Consider the following 20,166-nt stretch of genomic DNA (forward strand, 5'->3'; position numbering starts at 1 on the left):
TCTGTAATCTAGGTTCTGATGAATAAAAAAGGTGTTTCAGCCTACAGCTGTCTTTATAATTCAATCCATTTCTTCGCGTGACTGGGGCAAGTGACACAGCACGCGACGAGCCACGCGTTGCGTCTCCTTGCGGCGAGCAATTTCGCGCGCGCTCGCGTGTGTCCCTCGCTCGCTTACTACTCGTATTCTCTATAGTTGTTTAGCGCAAGGTGCTAGTGGGGCGGAGCATTTAAATATTTGCAGGTAGTGGCATGGGACAGACTACAGACCTGTCGTGTTTTTGCGGGGTAGGTTTTGTACGTTGTGAAGTTACACATGTACGCAAGCTCCTCGCCCATATCCACTGCAACCAACAGAAAGCTGATAATTCTGGACTCCAGCCACCCTCTACTACACGCATCAATGAATTCCTCATACCGCTTGAGTTTCGGGTCCTCTGCATTTCAAAATTCTCTTTCCAAAACACTGTCAATTCCCAAACCTCCCTTGTACACTGATCTCCGCGGCGAACTCCACTAACTTCTCTTCCGTACTCTCTTTGCACCTCCACGGCACTAACTCACTCACTTCAACACTAAATACTTGATGTTACTGCATCATTCGTTTTTGTGTCGTTGTGGTGTAACTCCTCCCACTTTGGTTAACTACCTTGGGCATCTGTCCTCACTTCTCCGACCTGCGCTGACTTGGGCTGCCTTAGCCAGGCTCCCAAGAAGGGTATAGGGCGAAGAGTAAAATCGAGACCGCGCTGCGCTCGTCCGTCTCCGTCGCGCCGATTTTTCTCTTCGCCCTATGCCTTACTTGACACACTTGAGAGCCTGTTCACAGGCTAGGCTGGCCAGAAACGAGGCTGTAACTAAGAAGAAACGGGGACGGGGGTAAAAGGAGATAGGAAAACAAAAACAAAAAAAGAGAGAGAGAGAAATTTTTTCACAAGTTCAGTTTAGTGGCTAAAATAGCTGTGTTACTGCAGGTAGTCAGTCGTCGCAATATTTACATAAAGAAATGCTTACAAGATGAATTAAAGAAAAGGTGGTTGGTTAAACAAAAATAGGCGTCGGCAGTCCTCTCTTTTCGCGGGCCGATCAAACCCCCTACACGAGCATACCCCGGGCATTTGACCGTGCACCATCCCCGGGGAGGGAAAATTTGAACTGAATTTTTCGTTTTTGTCTAGCGGCTTTCGCACGTGGTTTTTCCCTAGTTTTGGGGAGTAAGGAGATTTTTAATTAAGGAGAGAATTCCGCCTTTGTGAAGGAATGGCTCACTCAAACGGCTTCAAAATAGGTTTTGAAAGTGTCAAGAAACTATATCACGTTTTGCAAAGCATGAACAGTGTGTGATTGATTGATTCTGAAAATTTGTCCTCGAGGAGGAAGCTTGGTAGGTCATTTAAACGACTTTTTGGCCCCGGGATGCGAGAATTGAACAAGCCAATGTAGTCTCCTTCGTAGCTGCTCGCGCTCTGGCCGGAGGCACGCAACGAGGCTAAGGGGGATGTTGAAATTTGGAATTGATTGGCGCGGGAGAGAGAGAGAGCCTGAATAAAAATGAAAACGTGGAGGCCGCAATGTTGTGAAATTTCCCATAAAAACTGCATTGTAGCTCTACAACTCCACTAGCTTTTGTCATTTGCAGAAAGCCCTAAACCACATGATAAAATATTGATTACCACTTGCAGAAAGAGTCACGTTCGTGACACCACATTGCGAGCTTGGGCTGCCTGTGGCCTCGCAAATTTTTTGATAATTTTACTCATTTTTCACGGAGATGTATAATTTTTGCGAAGCTGTCTGTTTTCAAGGGAGAGCTCACAGCCTCACCGTCGTTACCATAATTTTCTCACAGCAGGTGGCATGGGACTGATTCACCTCAGAGGTAAACTTATGTCCACAATAACATCATAAATTTCTGTATATTTTAAAGGTGGTTCCTTCAGGAAATTTAGTAGTGTAATTCTAGTGAATAAGTAGATTTTTGTTTATATTTTCATTTATTTTTTACATTTTGCTTTTTGTAGTGTGATGATGTGGTTGCCAAGGCAACATCATTTTAGGCACGAAGACAGGTGTTTGTCTTTCAAGGCGCACTTAACCCTTTCCCTGTCACGTTACCTCCATATTAGGTAAATGGTTTAATTATCCAGCGCGAACACCGCGAAGTGCTCTTCTTCGGTTTTCTTCGCCCTGGCGGACTTTGAGCGAATTCCCGCGAATAAGGAACCCAAAACGGAACTTATGGATTCAGAAGGTAAGTCAAATAACAGTTTTTGCCGTATTTTGTAGTATGATTTACAACTTTGGCCCTAAATCCAATAAACGTGATTACAGTTTACCTAAGAAGCAGTGCAGTTACCAGCAAGCTATCCAGTGAGGAAGGAATAATCGATTAAGTTCTTATATATAAGCTTAATTCGTAATGTTTTGCTTATTTTAGTGGATGTGTTCACATAATTTGCGTTAAAATATTATTTAAAACTGTTTCGAGTGTTATGCGCTACGTTGAAAGAAATATGCAATTCCCAAGAGAAGGTCTTGCCGTGGTCTTGTGATTTTACGTTGCATGCTGTATGCAGCGAAGTACGTAAGCTTTGAGCTAACGTAAATTTCTAAATTTAGCTGGGCTGTGACCCTAGTTTTGACATGTTTCAGTGATGGAAACTAAGCGGGATTCAGCAGTTTTGATCAATTTTAATGGTAAACGTGGCATAAATATGACTCCAGAGGCAATTTATTAATTCAGCTCAACCAAAAAAAGTTCAGTGTCGCAGCACGGATGTTTATAAACGCAAGTGTAAATCGAACTGACGAAGATGTCTTGGATAAGTTTCGTTCTTGACATCATTCATTTATTTGTTTCATTTCGATATCGCTTCATAAGTCCAATTTTTCTTTGGTGAAGTTCTTCCTTCGTGATCAGCTTGTTTCGAACCTCTTTGGTGTTTCATAAGCAAGACATTATCACCTTCGAATAATAATTTGCATGCGCATAATGTCTGGGGGAGTTGCCCGTTTCCTACCGTTTCCGAAGGAATCAGCTTTCGGAATGACCATAAAAGTGACATTAAAGGGCGAAGGATATAGGAATCCTTGTAAACCATAACAAAATAATGTCAACTTGGCTTTTAAAACGTGTAAAATTGGATTCCTTTTTGAGGAAATAATTTATTAATGAGACAACATCGGAAAGGTTTAGGTTACTTTGTATACTGTCTGTTACTAACACCTTGTACATGGTTAGATATTTTAGCATTATGTTTTAATTTGGTTTGGTGAAGTTTCAGTAGTTTTAAGTTGGATTTTACAAGCATTACTACTTGTTGTAGCTTTTGTCTGTTTTATTTCTATTCCTTCAGAGGATTCGGGCGGAAGCCGTGGCTGTTGTGACTATGTTTTGACGGTTTTGTCCTTCATCATATTCATCTGTACGCTGCCATTATCTCTGTTCTTTACCTTAAAGGTAAGTTTGTCATAGCGCTGTTCTATCAAGATCAGTCATTTAAATCTAAACTAATTTTTGCTTGCTATGTGCCAACTGGTAGGGGATCTGATATCATGTGCACGATAAAGTAATTTTGCACAATTATCGTATTAAACATCGGCGTCTAAGCCGCATTTTTTTGGCCTAGAATTTTCGTTCAAAATCCGGGCTTGCGAAGAACATCTCCAAATGGTTTGGTAAATCTGCACTTTCGACACTTTTAGAAGAAAAAAAAGACAGTGTTATATGACCAGAAGAAACTGTCAATGCGACTAGAATTATTGGTCATTCAGGTGGCTCCATATGGTTTTCATCCATATGGCACGGGCTGTTACAAAGACAGTTTTCTCCTTGTTTTCTTTCTACAACAACAACAACAACAATAATATATTTATTTACATAAAATAGCGTACTTAGGGCCTGTTTACATGGAGGTAGGGTTACCGTAGGAGAAGGGGAACCCTATCTGCTTGTTCGGGTTACCCTTCTAGGAGGGTCAACTTTCTGTTTGTTTAAGCCATGTAAACGCTCAAGGTGGGGTTACCCTCCTAGTAGGGCCAAATTTAGGGCGATCAGATTACTGTTACATTACAACTATAAACATAGCTTTGCATGGTTATAAACCTGGAGAATTATTTTGGAGAACTATGCTGACAGAGTGGTGAATCCATGCCGGAACGAGGGCAACAGCTTGGCAGCTGGAATGAAACATTCTCCTGATGATGTGATTGTCCAGTTAATAGGCAAAATTCTTGACCAAGAACGAAAGCTTGAGAGATGGAGCCGTACTTGATCAGCCACGCAGTAAATCGAAAGGTAAAAGAAAAGTGGCCAATCGACCAACTTCTTCGTCGAAGAAGGCAAGGAAACTGCCGTGAACACCTGAAACCATTGAACTGCTTCTCAGATATGTCAACCAGTACAGGACGAAGTGTGAATTCAGCGGCGTCGATTTCAAAGCGATGGCTTCAGGTTTGTGCGGCTTTGTTGGCAGACAGAGCTCCAGGGATGACCCTACACATGTAAAGGAGGGCTGTCTTATGACCCTTCTACAAGGGACCTTCCATGTAAATAGGTCCTTATCGTACGAAGTGGGTCAGTCTTTAACCTACATTATGCATGTCATGTCACCACTCATTGAAATCACCCAAAATGTAAAAGTCAAGAACAAACCTGTGTCCCCAAACCCTCTTGCTGGTAAAATAATGCCTTTGAGTCTCAAGTTAAAACTACTCAAAGTCCAGGGCTTCTGATAGGGTGCGGAAAAAATTTGGAAATTATGCGGCACTTTTAAATCTCATTATGCGGCAAGAAAGGTCTATTATGCGGCAAATTATGCGATTTCATTTAAGCTAATTTAACCTTGTTTTATTAGGTCTAAGAGGAACACAATCCATTTTTTGCTGTTCAAGAAGCAATTAGAGCACGGAGAAATGAAGAAACAGCTGAAATAAATCATTTGTTGCCTCATTTCAAATTATTGAAAATCAGATATTGCTAATTTGGTCAAGTCAGCGTTTGTTGCTTCCCGCCCGCATTTTTTTCCGCGTTCCGCTTGTGTGACTCAGCTTCAATGTGCTTGTCAACCACAAACTTTCGAAGATGATCAACCACTATGTTGCACGAAGAGCAAAACATCTAGGAAGATCGAAGGAGACACTGCTCGCAGGGTAAACAACAGACCATCGTCAACATGAAACGTTCCTTCGGGTACTTTCTTGCCCTGTCTTTTGCCGAAATATTTACAGGAAGGTGCGATTTTTTTTCTCCTGCGAAGAAGCGCTCGGCATTTTAACAACAAACTTATCCATAATGAGGATGTTTATTTCAATTAAAACAAAATAACTACATATTGCAAGCGACTATCAAGCAGTTTTCACGCCAATACCTACATCGCAAGTATGAAGGGATCAAATGACATCTTAAAAATATATCAATGATTGTCATTGGTGTATTTACATAAAAGGATTGTTTATTCTGGGCCAATGATAACTTGCTTAATATTGAAAACCAGCACCAGGTCCCCAGCATGTAAAATGAAGCATAGAACGCCTGTTTGTTCGCTTAATCAACAAACGAACACTTCCAGGTGATTTTTGACGCCTTTTGAAAGAAAAAATTCCTTGAGATAACGCTTAAATTATCGGAGAACTTAACATAAAGCAAGATTTTTGCTCTTTTTTCTTAAATTGTGCGATTTTGTACAAATTCTGCGATTTTTCATGAATTATGCGATTTGTTGCGATTTTAGGTCAATTATGCGAAATCGCAACATCGCATAATATCAGAAGCCCCGTCAAACACAGGCATTTGTCAGTGTGTATTAGGCTTTGATTACGAGGTATATTTTTTTTCAATTTCCTTCTGTGAAATTTTTGAAATTTTCAGAGGATAGAACCGCACCAGAAAAATTTTTTTAAGAGCAATAAAGGTAAAGGTTGCAATGGCAGATCCTTTGCTTTTTGAAAGTTTGGGGTTTTTGCCACTTCATAAAAACTTGTCTTATAATATTATTTGTTGTCAAAATTGAGCCCCAACTAGAACAAAGTATTTGAAACCTCCGGCCAGTTTAAACAAAATTTCACAAAAGGAAACGCAAGAAAATTCAGCTAAGATCGCTTATTGGGCATGCGTGAACTTAAGAGTAGGGTACTTGTTTGCACGAACTAATTGGATGCAGTTTACAACCTTGGTTATCACAAACAACAATATTTCGGTTATACAGAAAGAAAGCTTTAAGTTGTTGTTATGGCAGACATTTGACATTATAGGTCTTCTATGGATCTGGCGTTCTGCAAAATGCCCCTGCCTTTAAATGAAAGATAGAATTTGTATGTTTTTTTACAGTGCTGAACAAATACATATAGGCAGTTTTCTTTCCCACTTGTGAGTTCTTTCTCCACCATTTAGGTGGTGAATATTGGCAACCATTTTTGTTTTAAACCACATGCTTTGAATTGCATGGATAAGCTAACCAAACATTGAATGTTCAAGAAAACATAGATCCACGCGACAGGTCCGTAGAATTGCTCTTGGAAACATGCAGTGTTGAGACACCCGCCTGGATGGCAAGCGCTGTCAAGTTTACAACCCTTCTGTCTGCAAAACCAGTTTTTGGCAGTTGTTGCTTTGAGTTTCTCAGGCTTGCTTCTTTCATGGTTATTTTGTTTAAGATCAGCACACTCCAGTTAACAGCACAGCAAGAATTTTATCCACAATTTTAATTATCTAATAGAGAGCAATAATTATGTGAATCAAGGCCTGCTCAACCTGAGTCTAGGTTGAAATGGTCAGGTGGTTATATTTTCTAAATGAAATGGAGCTTGTGTGTAATTATTAACTTTAAACTCATTGTCAGTAGATGAGCGTGGGGGTCGGTACCTGAAAGACTTGTTGTGCCACAGGTGAAGTGAGCCAAGTGAGGTTCAAAACCATGGCAACCCTGTGAGCGGCAACCACCCTGCACCGTCCCACTAAAAGATCATTATTCCACTGAACTTTCAGTGTGACGGTACAGGGTGGTTGCCGCTCTTAGGGTTGCCATGGTTTCGCACCTTGCTTGGCTCACTTCTCCTGTAAATAATAGAAAGATAATGCTGAGAATAGAAATAACAATACTTTCCACATACAACCACTGAACTATACTTACCAATGGGTGCGAGAGACTGGGAGCAACAAACTTGGAAAGCACAAGCTCTGGCGAGTGAGCAGATGTGAAATGAACTGGCACAAACATGTGAGCTGTAAAAACCTGGAGGCCCCTGCAAAATGGTGTGGCCACCCCACACGCCACAGCCATGCAGGCACCGCTGACCAGCACTTGCCTTGATTTTAACTTTGCCTGAATTATATTTAGCCACATCATAATTACCTTTCACTTTTGTCTTCTCAACAAACTACAGATTGTGCAAGAATATGAGAGAGCAGTAATTTTCCGTCTTGGTCGGCTGCTTCCTGGGGGAGCCAAAGGACCAGGTATGGAAGTTTCTGTTGTAAAATGTAACAAGATTTTTTTGGCCTGATGATACACCTAATCTTGGGAGACGGCTGTATAAAAAGTGACAGTCTGAAATTTTGAGATTAACACCCTTTAACCCCAAAGAGTGCCAATATACACATAATTCCATAACTCTTTCAATATTTGACAGATTTCTATGAATTTTAGACACGGAGATGGTCTTGTGAAGATCTACTCATTAAAAGGATAAAAACTTAACCCCCTCCCATATGTGATATGGTTGACCACCCCGATAACTTTTCAACTTTTTTCCCCTAGAGGTTGTGGGTCTTAGTACATCACTCACATAAATGAACATGTTAAGAACTGCAAAATAAGCTATAGTTTAGACGTATACCTAATAATACACAAGGATTGGGACGTTTTTGAACTTTAAAATTTTTACGTTTTAAGGCCATTTATCTTAAAGCCATAACTTTTCTCATAATAATTTATTATTAATATCAGTTATGAACTACACTTGTGAGTAGCTTTAAAATGGTTTATCATACATGGACATTGAGTCTGTAGTCTTGGATCTGGAGAAAATGTCGTTTTGCCTTAGGGGTTAAAGGGTTAAAAAAGTACCAGAATGTTTTGTAGTGGGTGTTGCCAAAATTCATTTTATTTATTTGTTTCCTCACCATAAATATTACACACTACACGTACAAAATAGGTTTGGTGACAGGGAAGGCTGAATTTGAAGCTGGGGGCTTATAAGGTCCAGGCTCCCTGTAGCTTAGGATATGACAAAGCAGGCGAAATTTACTATATGAGCTAATTTTAGCACCCTCTATGAAAGTGGTAGTAACCCACAGTACCAAGATACATTCCCGTTACTTTTTGTGGGAGTTGCGTCCCCTCTCCCTTCCTCCTTTTCTTCTGGGATACATATATGTCAATATGTCCAGCTCCAAGATAGTATGGTTTACAGTTTTTGTCAATTTAAAGACAATAATTTATGTTATATTTTGTTTTCCAGGGTTGTTCTTTATTCTGCCATGTATTGACTCATACCAGAAAGTTGATCTCAGGACTGTATCATTTGATGTGCCACCACAGGAGGTTTGTAAATTACAGTTACTGCAGCATTAATATTCATTAGACCTATCTTTCCTGTGGAATAAAAGAGCTCCTCATTCTCTATGCAATGTAACTTCCAGGCCTATAACCTGAGAAAACAGTTGAAAATGTGAACATATGGTATGATTACCACTCCTACAAAAATGAAAATAATTTACAGTTACTTTTTGCTAAACAATAAAGCAGGAGAAAGTTAGCTTGATATTTATTTTTTTCAAGAACTTTTAATTAAAAACAGTCAGGGGTCTATCTGTTTGCCAGGTGTTTAATAATGCTACCATAAGCATTTTCTTTAGAATTGAGTGGAGAAGGATGTCAGCAGCTTTGAAGTTAATGATGAAGTTCCATAGCTGTAATTTTTGTTGTCATTACTGTTGCGGAATTTATATTACCTTAATTAATTTGAGAAAACCTGACCAACTAAACATGCCTCTGGAAATTAATTAAATGTAAGTAATAAAAAAAACTATATCAACTCAATCAATAGTAGACAAAGAAACTGCTGCCTCTACAAAAATAAACACACTGGGCCTCGGTACAGAATATTTGTCAGATTACTTTTGAAATACTTTAATTAAGGACTCTTGACTATAGGTTTTAAGGAGACTTTCAATTAAGGTTTTTGGGTACACTTATATGCTGCTGTAACTCTGCATGTACCTTGCAAAATAACTTGGTTAGTGTATGCAAGAGCTGCAGATGGCCATGCTGAGCATTACTGACAGATGCTGTTGTATTTTATTAATCGAGTACTGACACCCCACCAGGGCAAAAAACTTTCACTCGTCCGCTCGTCTGAGACGAGTAGTTTTTGATTCGGACAACTAAAACTCATGAAGCACTTGTCCGACAGGACGAGTAAAACAATATTTTACCGTGGTAATATTTTTTCATTCAGCTTTCTAATGAATAAAATACTGAGAAGTGACTTCTTGTTAAAGTGTTTGTTTCTCTGTGAAATGCTGTGTACGTGCACCCTTGTTTCGGCTCAAAAGAGCGTGAAATCCGTGTCAGTCTTCAAGTAGATCACGATGACTCTGCTCAACCTTAAAAAAATTGAGCGCAAGGAAACGAGAAAAACATCTCCACAACAATGAAGAGAGAGGTATGAAGAATCTCGTGTTCGTAAATTCAACCAAGGCTGGAAGAAAGAATTTCCATGGGTTGAATTTCACGAAGCCAAAAATGAAATCTTTTGTAGAGTTTGCTGTAAATATTCCTCCGTTTGTGACATAAGTAGCCGATGGTTCATCGTGGACAAGTTTTCGTTGTGAAAGCTTGATTAGCCGCAATAAGCCGATACCACTACTTTTGTTTTGAAAGAGCGAAAAACGAGACTAAACCGGAGCAGGCGCCAGTGGTAAGAATCAACAAAGAATTTCAGGAGAGACTTGAAAAACTGTTTAACACAGCGCATTTCATAGCGAAGGAAAAACTCGCCATAACAAAATTTTCAAATTTGTGCATTCCTCAGGAGAAAATGGCTTATAAACATTGGCCAACACTACAGAAATCCTACGACATGCAAGGCTTTTATTTCCGCGATTGCAGATCATGAGAGAAACAAAATTCAGCGTGATTCCAGCTACTCTTTGTAAGAAGTATGAAATTGATCACAAGTTGTTAGGTCTCTTTCGTTGTTGTTACGTTTATAGCTTTGATTAGTTTGATATTTCTTCTTGGTCCGTAAAGCCACATACAAACGTTTACCGGTTAGTCAAGCTTAGTACATAAAATTATCCTAAATTCCCAACCCATGATGTACGGAGTTATTTACCTCGGTAAACTAAACACATGTCTAAAGGATAGCAATCTTAATCAGTAATCGTAGTACTAACACTTTTATTGAAGTTGTAAATAATGTGACAGAATTCTTAGTACGTGTAACTATACTGATTATTGTTTTGGTAGTAAATTTACTAATAAAACATTTTGGATCATTTTTTGGACGAGTGGATGTTGTGTTTGGACAACCAAAATCTGGAAAGTACTTGTCCGATGGACGAATGAAATGAAAGAAAAGTTTTTTGCCCTGCCCCACTGTTGTAGGTAATTGTTTTATGGATATTGTTGCTCTCAGCTTTCTTCTACTTTCTGCCTTTGTTTGGTTTGCTGGACAACAGTTACAAGGCATGTTCTAGTGAGAGCTGCTTCTCCAACTATGCCCATTGCAGTTTCCTTTCATTTATTAGTGCAAAACTACATGTATGTACTGCTAATTCCTCATATGTCAAAGCTCTTGATTTGTAACATGATCCGTTAAAGTGCCCATCACCCTTACACAGTTTTAATGAATTTCGAAAATTTATGCATGTCTAAGACGCTTTGCGAAGAAATAAATCGTATTCCATGTTTCGTTTTGTTTTTATCAGACGACAAAATCACCCAAAATAGGTCGTTTTCCGCCATATTGAATACAAAAAGGAGCAGTTGAGAGACTGGGTTCTAACAAGCTTGGGACGTCGACCCGGTATCTCAGCCACAGAGCATTTGCTCATTTGTCACTACATTCTCTGTACTGAACTTGGAATGTGTTAGGATGGTATGTGGTAGGTGAATATGCTGCCTTCACAGTTATGTAGAAGGGTATAGTTCTGCTCGCTACACTGTTCGATAATGATGAAGCAAGGAAATGCAGAAAGAAATAGATCGATTTCATGAAACAAAAGCGGGTAAACCTGGAAAATCGTCAATATGCTTCAAGCACTTCGTGAACGACGACTTCATGCGTCGATTCTGATTTCTTGATGAAGTGAGTAACAAGCCAACCCTCCCAAGACTGAAACGAGATGATAGCGGTATTAATGTGACGCCAACTGCCCATGCTAAAGCGGTGACCAGATTTAAACCATTTCCAAACATCGCCGCGAACGTGCGGTAAGAAATGTTTCCGTTTTTTTTATTTAAGCTTATAGGTGCAGCTAATAAAAAACCTACTGAAATAGTAAACTTATTTTCATTTACAATTGGTCTAGACTCACAAAAATGCGAAGAGGCGAATGGAGTCTCTTACTTCTGAGACTGCTGTCTGTTGGCGCGCGGATGAGGGGCCACAGTGACATGATAAAGCTAGTTCTTTTTCTTTCTCAATTCCACGTGTATAAGTTTGGGATTAGCCTTTCCAAGAAGAACAGAGCATTCTGTTTAAAAAAGCTTCAGTCTTGAATTTGTCTGTGAAGAACGAGCCAGTAATTAAGAGTCAATCGAAAATCTCGGTCGATTGACCTACACTGTACTGCTCAAAATACTGCTCGAAAGGTCGGCTTTTCTTGCCTGGAAATCGAGATATTTTGAAAAATTACACACGCAATGGCTTTCCAAACGTTGTGCGGTTTTACTTCTCTTAATACAAGAACAATTTCAGCTAAAAACAATTTAAAAATGGTAAAAAAATCAACTGAATAAGCTTATATTTACGCCACGAAAAATGTCTCCTCAGCGGTCCGCATGTTGTCGCGAAGTAAAATTTGATGTGGGTATTTTTGTTGACAAAAGGCAAGCCTCTTGTTCATAGGAAAAGTCTTGCTTATTTACACTTCAATCGAGCCCCAGTAAAATATTCTTTAAAACCGAAAGATTTCAAATATTTAGAAAATAGCAAGCTCCCCCAACACAAACCTCAGAGCGGAGCGAAGCGAGGCGATGCAAAGGGTCATGCAAAAACGAAGCCGTAACTAAACAAACATTTCACGCATTGCATAGCTCTCGAAGCAATCTACAGTGCTAGAGAAAGGATCAAAAAACAAATAGCAACGACCAGAGACACAACATCTTGCCACAAAAACAAATGGCCGGGCCCCGAAATACAAAAACTGTAAGATAAAGTGATGTAATTACACAGTTGCATCCTCACAAAGATGACAACAATAGCGGTCGCTTTCGGAGGTTAAAGATTATCACCCGGTTCAATCCTAACTAGAAGCTGTACTGTCACCGGACCGCGAACTGAAACGAGCCAAACTAGATCTAAATATTAGTAAAATGAAATGGCATAAGAACGACAGCGGCTAAACAGAAACAATAAGAGGTGAAATAAACAGGCGCTAAACGCAGAACTCTAACCCCAGAATGTCCTTTGAGATCAAAATACAAAACATGCTACAGTTAAGCACATGGTTTTGTTCTATGATTATCATACAAATCCTTCAAATCGTCATGCCAACCAGCTGTAAACATATAAGAAGCTAAATTGATCAAAAGACTGAGATAGAAGCGATAAACATGCGAGTAGGAGTTGTGTAGGCCTTTCATTCCTATTTTACGTGCTTGATAGTCGCGTCAATCACGTAGCCGGGGTTGTAGTTAAATTCTGAATCATCTGCGTTACAGCTTTGCTCGGATTCGGTGTCAGTGTTCGGATTTTAGGCTAAAAAATCGGCCAGAAACCCCAAACAGCTCGCGTAGAATTCACTCCGACTCACTACTGTTTTGTTGTGTGCTTGTTATCGAGATACCGGGTCGACGTCACAACTCACTAGTGCCAGTCCTCTAGTGGCGCGGTTTTAACTTCGGAAATTGTGATTTCGATCGCGTTTTAAAAATCGAGAATAACTTCAAATCTCATTATTTTGCTTGTTTTGGCTTACTTTCTACGTCTACTTTTGAGAATGAGAGGAATTGGGTAGGGGTGATAGGCACTTTAAGTTTGAGTTCATTACTTCTAAAGCCTTTGCCTGCCTAAACCATACTCTTCCAAAGCCCACATGACTCTAAAGTAGACATCTCTATCCTCCTGATGTTGTTCTGACCTTAAATTGAATCTATGGATTAAATATTCAAGCATGACAATTCAAATAAAAGCTGTCTAGCTGTAATCTAGCTTTATGATCTATCCTTTATTTTGTTAAAAAAAAGTTAAACATTTTTCCTTAAAGTGCACCTAACCCCAAAATTTTTTTTTGCTTGAATAAATCTTTGCACCTGTTTGAAACGCATTGAGCCTTTTTGCGCCTTTTTTGGACCAAATCTTGACTTTTTATAGGCTGTAAAAATTACGAAATCTAGCCATCATTTGTCCCATGACTGAGCTAGTAAGGGGCATGGGACTATTTCTTACTTGATGTCACAAACTTCTTTTCATGCATTTTCACAAAGACTTAATACAATGCAAACCAGTTTGTGACGCCAAGTAAGGAATAGACCCATGCCCTTAACTAGCTCGGTCATGGGACAGATGATGGCTGGATTTCGTAACTTTTACAGCCTATAAAAAGTCAAGATTTGGTTGGAAAAGGCGCTAAATAGCGCAATATGTTTCGAACAGGTGCAAAGATTTATTTAAGAGAAAAAAACATTTTGGGGTTAGGTGCACTTTAATTCTGTTCTGTTGATCTATTGTATTTTTGTTTAGATTTTAACCAAAGACAGTGTGACTGTAGCTGTAGATGCAGTGGTGTACTTCAGAATCTACGATGCAACTACATCCATCACCAATGTGGAGAATGCCAATCGCTCCACCCGTCTGCTGGCCCAGACAACTTTGCGTAATGTACTGGGAACCAAGAACCTCAGCGACATCCTGGCTGATCGTGAAAGCATCAGTCACACTATGCAGGTAAAGAAATGTAACTTTAAGAATGGTGCCTTCTAATACCAAAGTATTTTTGCACGTTTTTGACTATGTGGGAAAAGCAGATCTTAGCAAGGGCTATTGGAATCCAAAAAGAAAATTGGAGGTAACCACACATTTTTTAGAGATAATTAAGCAACAGTTACTCTAATAAGCCGTAAAATACAAAGCAATGTATGGTGTTTTTTCCAACTTGAAGCTATATTATCTCTGAAAAATGCATGGTTGCCCCCAATTTTCTTTTTGGATACCAAGAGCACTTGCTCAGTTCTGCTTTCTCCGCATAGTTTTAAACCGCACAAAAGTGTCCCTGTATTAGAAGGCACCACCCATAGGAAACCCGAGTATCTCCAGATGCGCAGAACGTATGTGCAGTAACAAAAGTAGGCACCGTCCTTAAGTTGGCCAGCACTGAACGCTAGGCTGGGTCCACATAATAGTAGTTGGACGGGGATGATTGCAGTGTACTGTGCCCCCGATAACATAGGGTCTTTGATCCAAAAGAATAAAAAGTCTGGCAAGATGTCCTAAGAGTGTAAATATAATAACTATTTTTGTTATTTTGAAGTAATGCTTATCTATTTATTTGAGTTTTTTGTTTCTCCTCCATAACAGTCGTCTCTGGATGAGGCCACTGATCCTTGGGGTGTGAAGGTGGAACGTGTTGAAGTGTAAGCAAAGATTTTGTTTAATAATTAAGACTGTAGATTGAGTTGAAATAAACTGTGTGTGCAATAGGTGATATGTTTTAGAGATACTACTCATTGGCAGTCTTGACTGAAAAAAAGCACAGTCTGTTAATTATAAACATAACAGAAAAAAGTAACAAGACATTCAGTAAGTTGAGTGTCACTTTTTGTGGCAGCATAGACCTTTTTCATAAATGGCGGCCGATAAATAATTCTTTTGTTTTCATGAAAATTAGCCTTACTAGCCTCGTTAGCATGTGCAAAATTCAATAGAATTTTTCCACTAAAATGAGGTTAGTAGGGCTAATTAACATATATTGAAAAGAATAATAAATTGGCCGCCATTTATGAAAAAGGTCTATAGAACGTGTTTGCAGCAACTGCTGTTTAAGGAAGGTAAAGGTTAAAGTTCCCCACAAGGCACAGGTTACCCACACGGCACAGGCTACCCACACAGCTGGGCCCAGTTGTTCAAAGCCAATTAAGCTAATCCTGAATTAATGTAGCCTGCAATGCAGGCGTATTTTTGGAGCGGGAGCGCTGAATAATCCTTCGTTGCTGTCACCTTGGGCGAGGAAGCGCGAGAGGGCTGGAGCGAGTCAAAAGTGACCCTAAGGGAGAGGACGACTGGCTGAGAAATAAAGGAGGGGGAGAGGAGGGAAAAATACGCCTGCCCGCACTTATTGTTTGTTTGCAGAACCCGTACACTGGATAGACGGGGGCTCTGATTGGTGCGGTAGGTCACATATTGATTGATACCTGACAATCCAGGGCAGATCGGTCCACATGTCATTTCATTCCAGCTCCACTAGCACAGTGCTCAATGAAACCGTGTCTTTCAGAAATTGGAATATCACTTGAATTGAGCTCCGAACAAAAAGAAATAATTTTTTCACGGTTGTCGAGACAAGATGTATTTGCAGATTTTCCTACTGCCTTTGGAAAAAGCCTTACCTTGCCGTTGTTGGTTTGACTGAAGGGCATTTAAATTGATTTTATCGAGCAAAAGTGCTGATGCGATCCTTGTCTGTCCTCTGAAAAGTGCTGTGAAGAAGCAACTTCACTGGGACTAACAAAATACGGATACCGACTAAAAAGATATTGAGGATGCAAAAAACCGTTTATCATTGCTTCAGCGGAGGAGTACTGTCCGTTTTTCGAACGCTGAAAAAGATTGATACACCAGCTTTGTGTGATAACTGGGGACGACTCGCATACTGTTCAGGTGGACCGGTTAAAGGTTTGTATTCGCATAGCCCGGAATAAAACTGTGAACTGATCTGTGCTTGATTTTCTGTATTTGACCTTTGCGGCGCACAGCGTGACACTTGTAAATCTTCTGAAAGCGAACGCAGAAAATTAACTTTACTAAATTTACTAATTTGACCGTCACACAGTAGCTTTATTCTTTCATGATTCTTTTTATTTTGAGACAGAGACAACTTTCACTTTATTATGCTTGATTTCAAAGTAGAAACTTAGATCACGCGAAGTACGTGACATGACTGCACAAGCTGTGATGAATGAAGCCGGAAATGCACTGATCAAGCGCAACTATAAATAGGGGCGTTTGGCGATTACTCGGGGTTTGCGGGCAGGCGTTTTGTTTTTTTCGCTCTCATTTCCTGCCCCCCCTCCCCCTCCCCCCCCTCCCCCTCAGCCTCGTTCAAATATGCGAACTAAATTTATTACTCAGCGCTCGCCCATGAAAAACGCCTGCACTGCAGGCTAGAATTAATGTGAACTCTGATTCGAGTTTAATTACCAGTCAATAGAGATTCTTCCAAAAGATTTTTATCCCTCAGTTTTGACTTACATAAAATGAGCTTTCGAAAACATTTTCAATGAGCAACATGAAAACCTTAATTAACTTTTAATTGGCTTTCAAACAACTGGGCCCTGGAGTTCAGCCCTGTTGCTGTAGCATGAAGCAACTAGGAGTGTCATTAATCCCCCCCCCCCCCCCCCAAGGAGGGGGTGCTATTCAGGTTACCCCACCCAGCAGTGTGCTGGTAGTAGACATTTATAGACTTTGGTGAAGAGGCCATGTGGAGCAGTTTCTTGTGTAAGGGAACAATACAACAACAGAGGGTAGCCCTTGATTCACCAACCTGATACATATCAAAGGCTCGGCAATGTATCTTCCCATGAGAATTCAGCATGGATGGTTTAGTTGTGACAATAAATGTTTAAAGCTTTTAGGTGCAGGAAGTAAACAGAACTGCTAAAGGCCTAATTGGTTGGTAACGAGTTGTGTGTTTTGTTGATGTATAGGAAGGATGTTCGTCTTCCTCAGCAGTTGCAGAGAGCCATGGCAGCTGAAGCTGAAGCCTCGCGCGAAGCTCGTGCTAAGGTATAATCCTATTGCATGCCAGGCTTGTTACATAATGTGGTATTTATGTAGGCCACTCAGACCAAAAGCTTGACCAACATGCCATTGCTAGTAACTCTTGGTCACACACCATCAGACTCCGTCTTTGTCAGTCACTTGACCCACAGTCTCCAATTCTAAGTAAGTCCTAGATGTCTATGTGACACTCCACATGATTTGCTTGATAGTGGCAAATTTAATTTGTACTACTGACTGTTTGTGAAATGGAAACCCAAGGTTACTGTGCTCCTAGTCTGCAATTTTCTTTGGTATAATAAGGTGCTGTATTTGATACAATAACAGATTCGCAAATGTTCCTAAAAGCAAATAACTTGTAACAAAGTCACTTAAATATGTTACTTTTATTTCAGGTGATTGCTGCCGAGGGTGAGATGAATGCATCTCGTGCACTTAAGGAAGCTGCTGACATCATTTCAGAGTCTCCGTCTGCTCTTCAGCTGCGATACTTGCAGACATTGACCACCATCTCTGCTGAGAAAAATTCCACTGTCCTCTTCCCACTTCCAGTGGATTTCTTGAGCAGGTTTCTTCCAGAAAGGAAAGGCTGAACCATAAATGACCATTGATCCAACACTCTGGAATCTCCTGATGGTTTTTTTAGTATCAAACGCATAGTCAGCTCTCGTCATTATTAAATAAGAAAGATTAACTCGTAGTAGTATCAGTTTTCACTCATGCTAGAACTTTTAATTTGACTGCATAGTTAAAAACTTGTCTGTCTTCTTTATGGTTAAGGTGCCAAGTGCAGGTTCACCTTAGGCTCAAAAGTTATTTACTGGAGAAAACAATATCTGCAGTAGAAGTTTTAGTGTATTGGTGCAGTGCTGTTCTCTATCTTCTCAAAATTTGTTGCAAGAGAGAGCTTTATTGTAGGTTAGGATAAAACTTGAGTACAATTTTTAGTAGTCTTTTTGTTGTTTGTTTTCTTTAATGTGGTCTTGAGAGACAGTCAATAATATTGAATTTGATAATCAAAAATTAATTTGCCACCATAAGTGTATTATCGGTATATATATTATGCACACAAAAAATGGTTATGTAGGATACATTTTGTTAAGAACACCCCACAGATGTGAAAGTGGAGTATATTTACTATGTGACAAAAATATTGTTGGAGAAAACAACATAGTTTTACCTTTGGCCAAATTTTCTTGTAAATCAAAGTTACGACATGCAAATGATGTTTTCCTTGGATGTCGCTAAGGGTCGGCTAATGGCTGAAAGAGATCTTATACGCGGCTGAAATTTCAACAGGACACAGATACTTGAGGCTAGCTGCACTGTCCAATAGAGCCAGTTTAGACGGCTAGCAGTCCCTTTCTGGATAGTCTGCATAGCAAGTGTTTCAATGGGGATTTGCTACCCAAAAGTTGAATTGCAAGAATTGAGAGGAGAAGATGATTCTAGGAACTAGACAGAGGAAGTTTCCCCTCCCTCCTTCCCCCCACCCCTCCCATTTTCACTGTTGCAAGTGGAAATGCTTGTTGTATGGGCTACAGAGTTGCACAATGCCATCTAGAATGACTTTTTGAATTTGGCCAGAGTGTATTATAGTGAGTTTGCACTCTCTATCTGCCTTTAAAAGGACAGTGTCATCAATTTTAAGTAACAAAATTCAAAGGACACTCGCAGAAGTGTTCGTAAACTTCTTGAAAAACTGACTGGACCAAAGTTTTCAAGTTCTTCCGTTGTGTCTTGGATAAATTGATAATAGCTTACTGAAGCTCATTCTATAAAAATTCACTTGATTTCATCTTAGTGGTGATTTAAAAGAAATTCACATGGATTAACCATTTTTTGGACGAAAGAAAGCAAGGTAATTCCTATGACACTGTCTATTTATAGGTTACTATTCCTTGTATTGTCAGATAGTGTATGTCGTTAACCGCAAACTGCGGGAAAACACAGAACATTGATTTTGCTCCACAGCAGTTCGTTTCCCGAATTGTGCTGAAGTGTGTCAAAACAAATATGCTTTGTGTTACTGTAGGACTTGTTTACCTGTAGAACGACAATCGCCTTGGAGCAAATTATTTAGCAAACGCTCCTTTATATTTGTTTCGTGAATATAATTTCCTTTAGCTAGTACTATGCAGAGTACAATTCATATAGAGAATAAGTTTTAGATATCAAACGACGATTTTCAATTTATTATTTTAACAGACAAGTTTCGGCAGAAACTGCGCCTTCTTCAATGCAAATTTGAATATAAATAATGGATAAGAGTGTGCGGAGTACAAAGACAAGCTTAAGGAGGCTCGAGGCAGTTTTTTTGGATTTAGGGTGGAAGTTTTGAAATTACAATCTCGCATACAAGATAAACTTCGATCTCCTTCATACTACATCATCATTTCAACATATGATCAAAGTTGATTTTTTCATCGGTTTCCAAGCAACAGCTATTACCATAGCAACGGAAGCGCATAGCCTCTTATTTTAAACATTGTCGATTATCTCGAAATCTAGTCAGACACTTTATGACGAAACTTTAGGGATTTAAACTAATCAATCTAGACAACTTGTAGGCGAAATTAGAAAAAAATCTGTAAGAGCGTTTTCAAGTAAATAATGAATCAATTTTTACGAGGTGATTTTGTTTATTCCAGCATTTTTCACCAATATCTCTGGCAAAATAAAACTTGACACTTTGTCTTTTCTGTCAAAGGGTCTTTCCTAATAGCAAAACATTCTAAATGTATATTGTGCTTCATGGGTGTCTCCGATTTTAAGATATTTATGTTTGAAAACAGTGAAAATAAAGCGCAGATGAATGAAAAAGTTCCTACTTTGCATAAATCGAGATACCTTTAAAATGCCCCCACAGATTTTTCTGTTAATTTACAAGCGGTTAGAGTAATAATTCTTTTCGATATCTACGCAAGTTTTAAGCTCAGGAACCGAAATTGGTGTTAGATAAGAAGGCTGAATCTTGGTCAAGTTTCAGTCGTTATTCGCT

The 20,166-nt window shown here is 39.5% G+C and overlaps 1 protein-coding gene across 3 annotated transcripts; it reads left to right on the forward strand.

Annotated features, from left to right (window-relative positions):
* Nucleotides 1-2,091: 2,091 nt before the first annotated feature.
* On the forward strand, nt 2,092-18,858 carry LOC146483990 (mechanosensory protein 2-like). Of its 3 annotated transcripts, XM_085105311.1 has the most exons (9): nt 2,119-2,250; nt 2,331-2,376; nt 3,354-3,459; nt 7,383-7,455; nt 8,460-8,542; nt 13,911-14,114; nt 14,745-14,800; nt 17,093-17,171; nt 17,561-18,858. In XM_085105311.1, the coding sequence occupies exons 1-9, from the start codon at nt 2,238-2,240 to the stop codon at nt 17,756-17,758; spliced, it is 858 nt and encodes a 285-aa protein (XP_084961437.1). In that variant the 5' UTR covers nt 2,119-2,237; the 3' UTR covers nt 17,759-18,858. The 3 variants fall into 3 exon arrangements, with proteins under 3 accessions (XP_084961439.1, XP_084961437.1, XP_084961438.1); XM_085105313.1 differs by lacking the exon at nt 2,331-2,376 and having other exon boundaries at nt 2,092-2,250; nt 3,356-3,459; XM_085105312.1 differs by lacking the exons at nt 2,119-2,250; nt 2,331-2,376 and adding an exon at nt 2,579-2,696 and having other exon boundaries at nt 3,356-3,459.
* The last annotated feature ends 1,308 nt before the right edge of the window (nt 18,859-20,166 follow it).

Source organism: Pavona decussata, unplaced genomic scaffold, assembly GCF_977016875.1.
Source record: "Pavona decussata unplaced genomic scaffold, jaPavDecu1.1 SCAFFOLD_37, whole genome shotgun sequence".
NCBI lineage: Eukaryota > Metazoa > Cnidaria > Anthozoa > Scleractinia > Agariciidae > Pavona > Pavona decussata.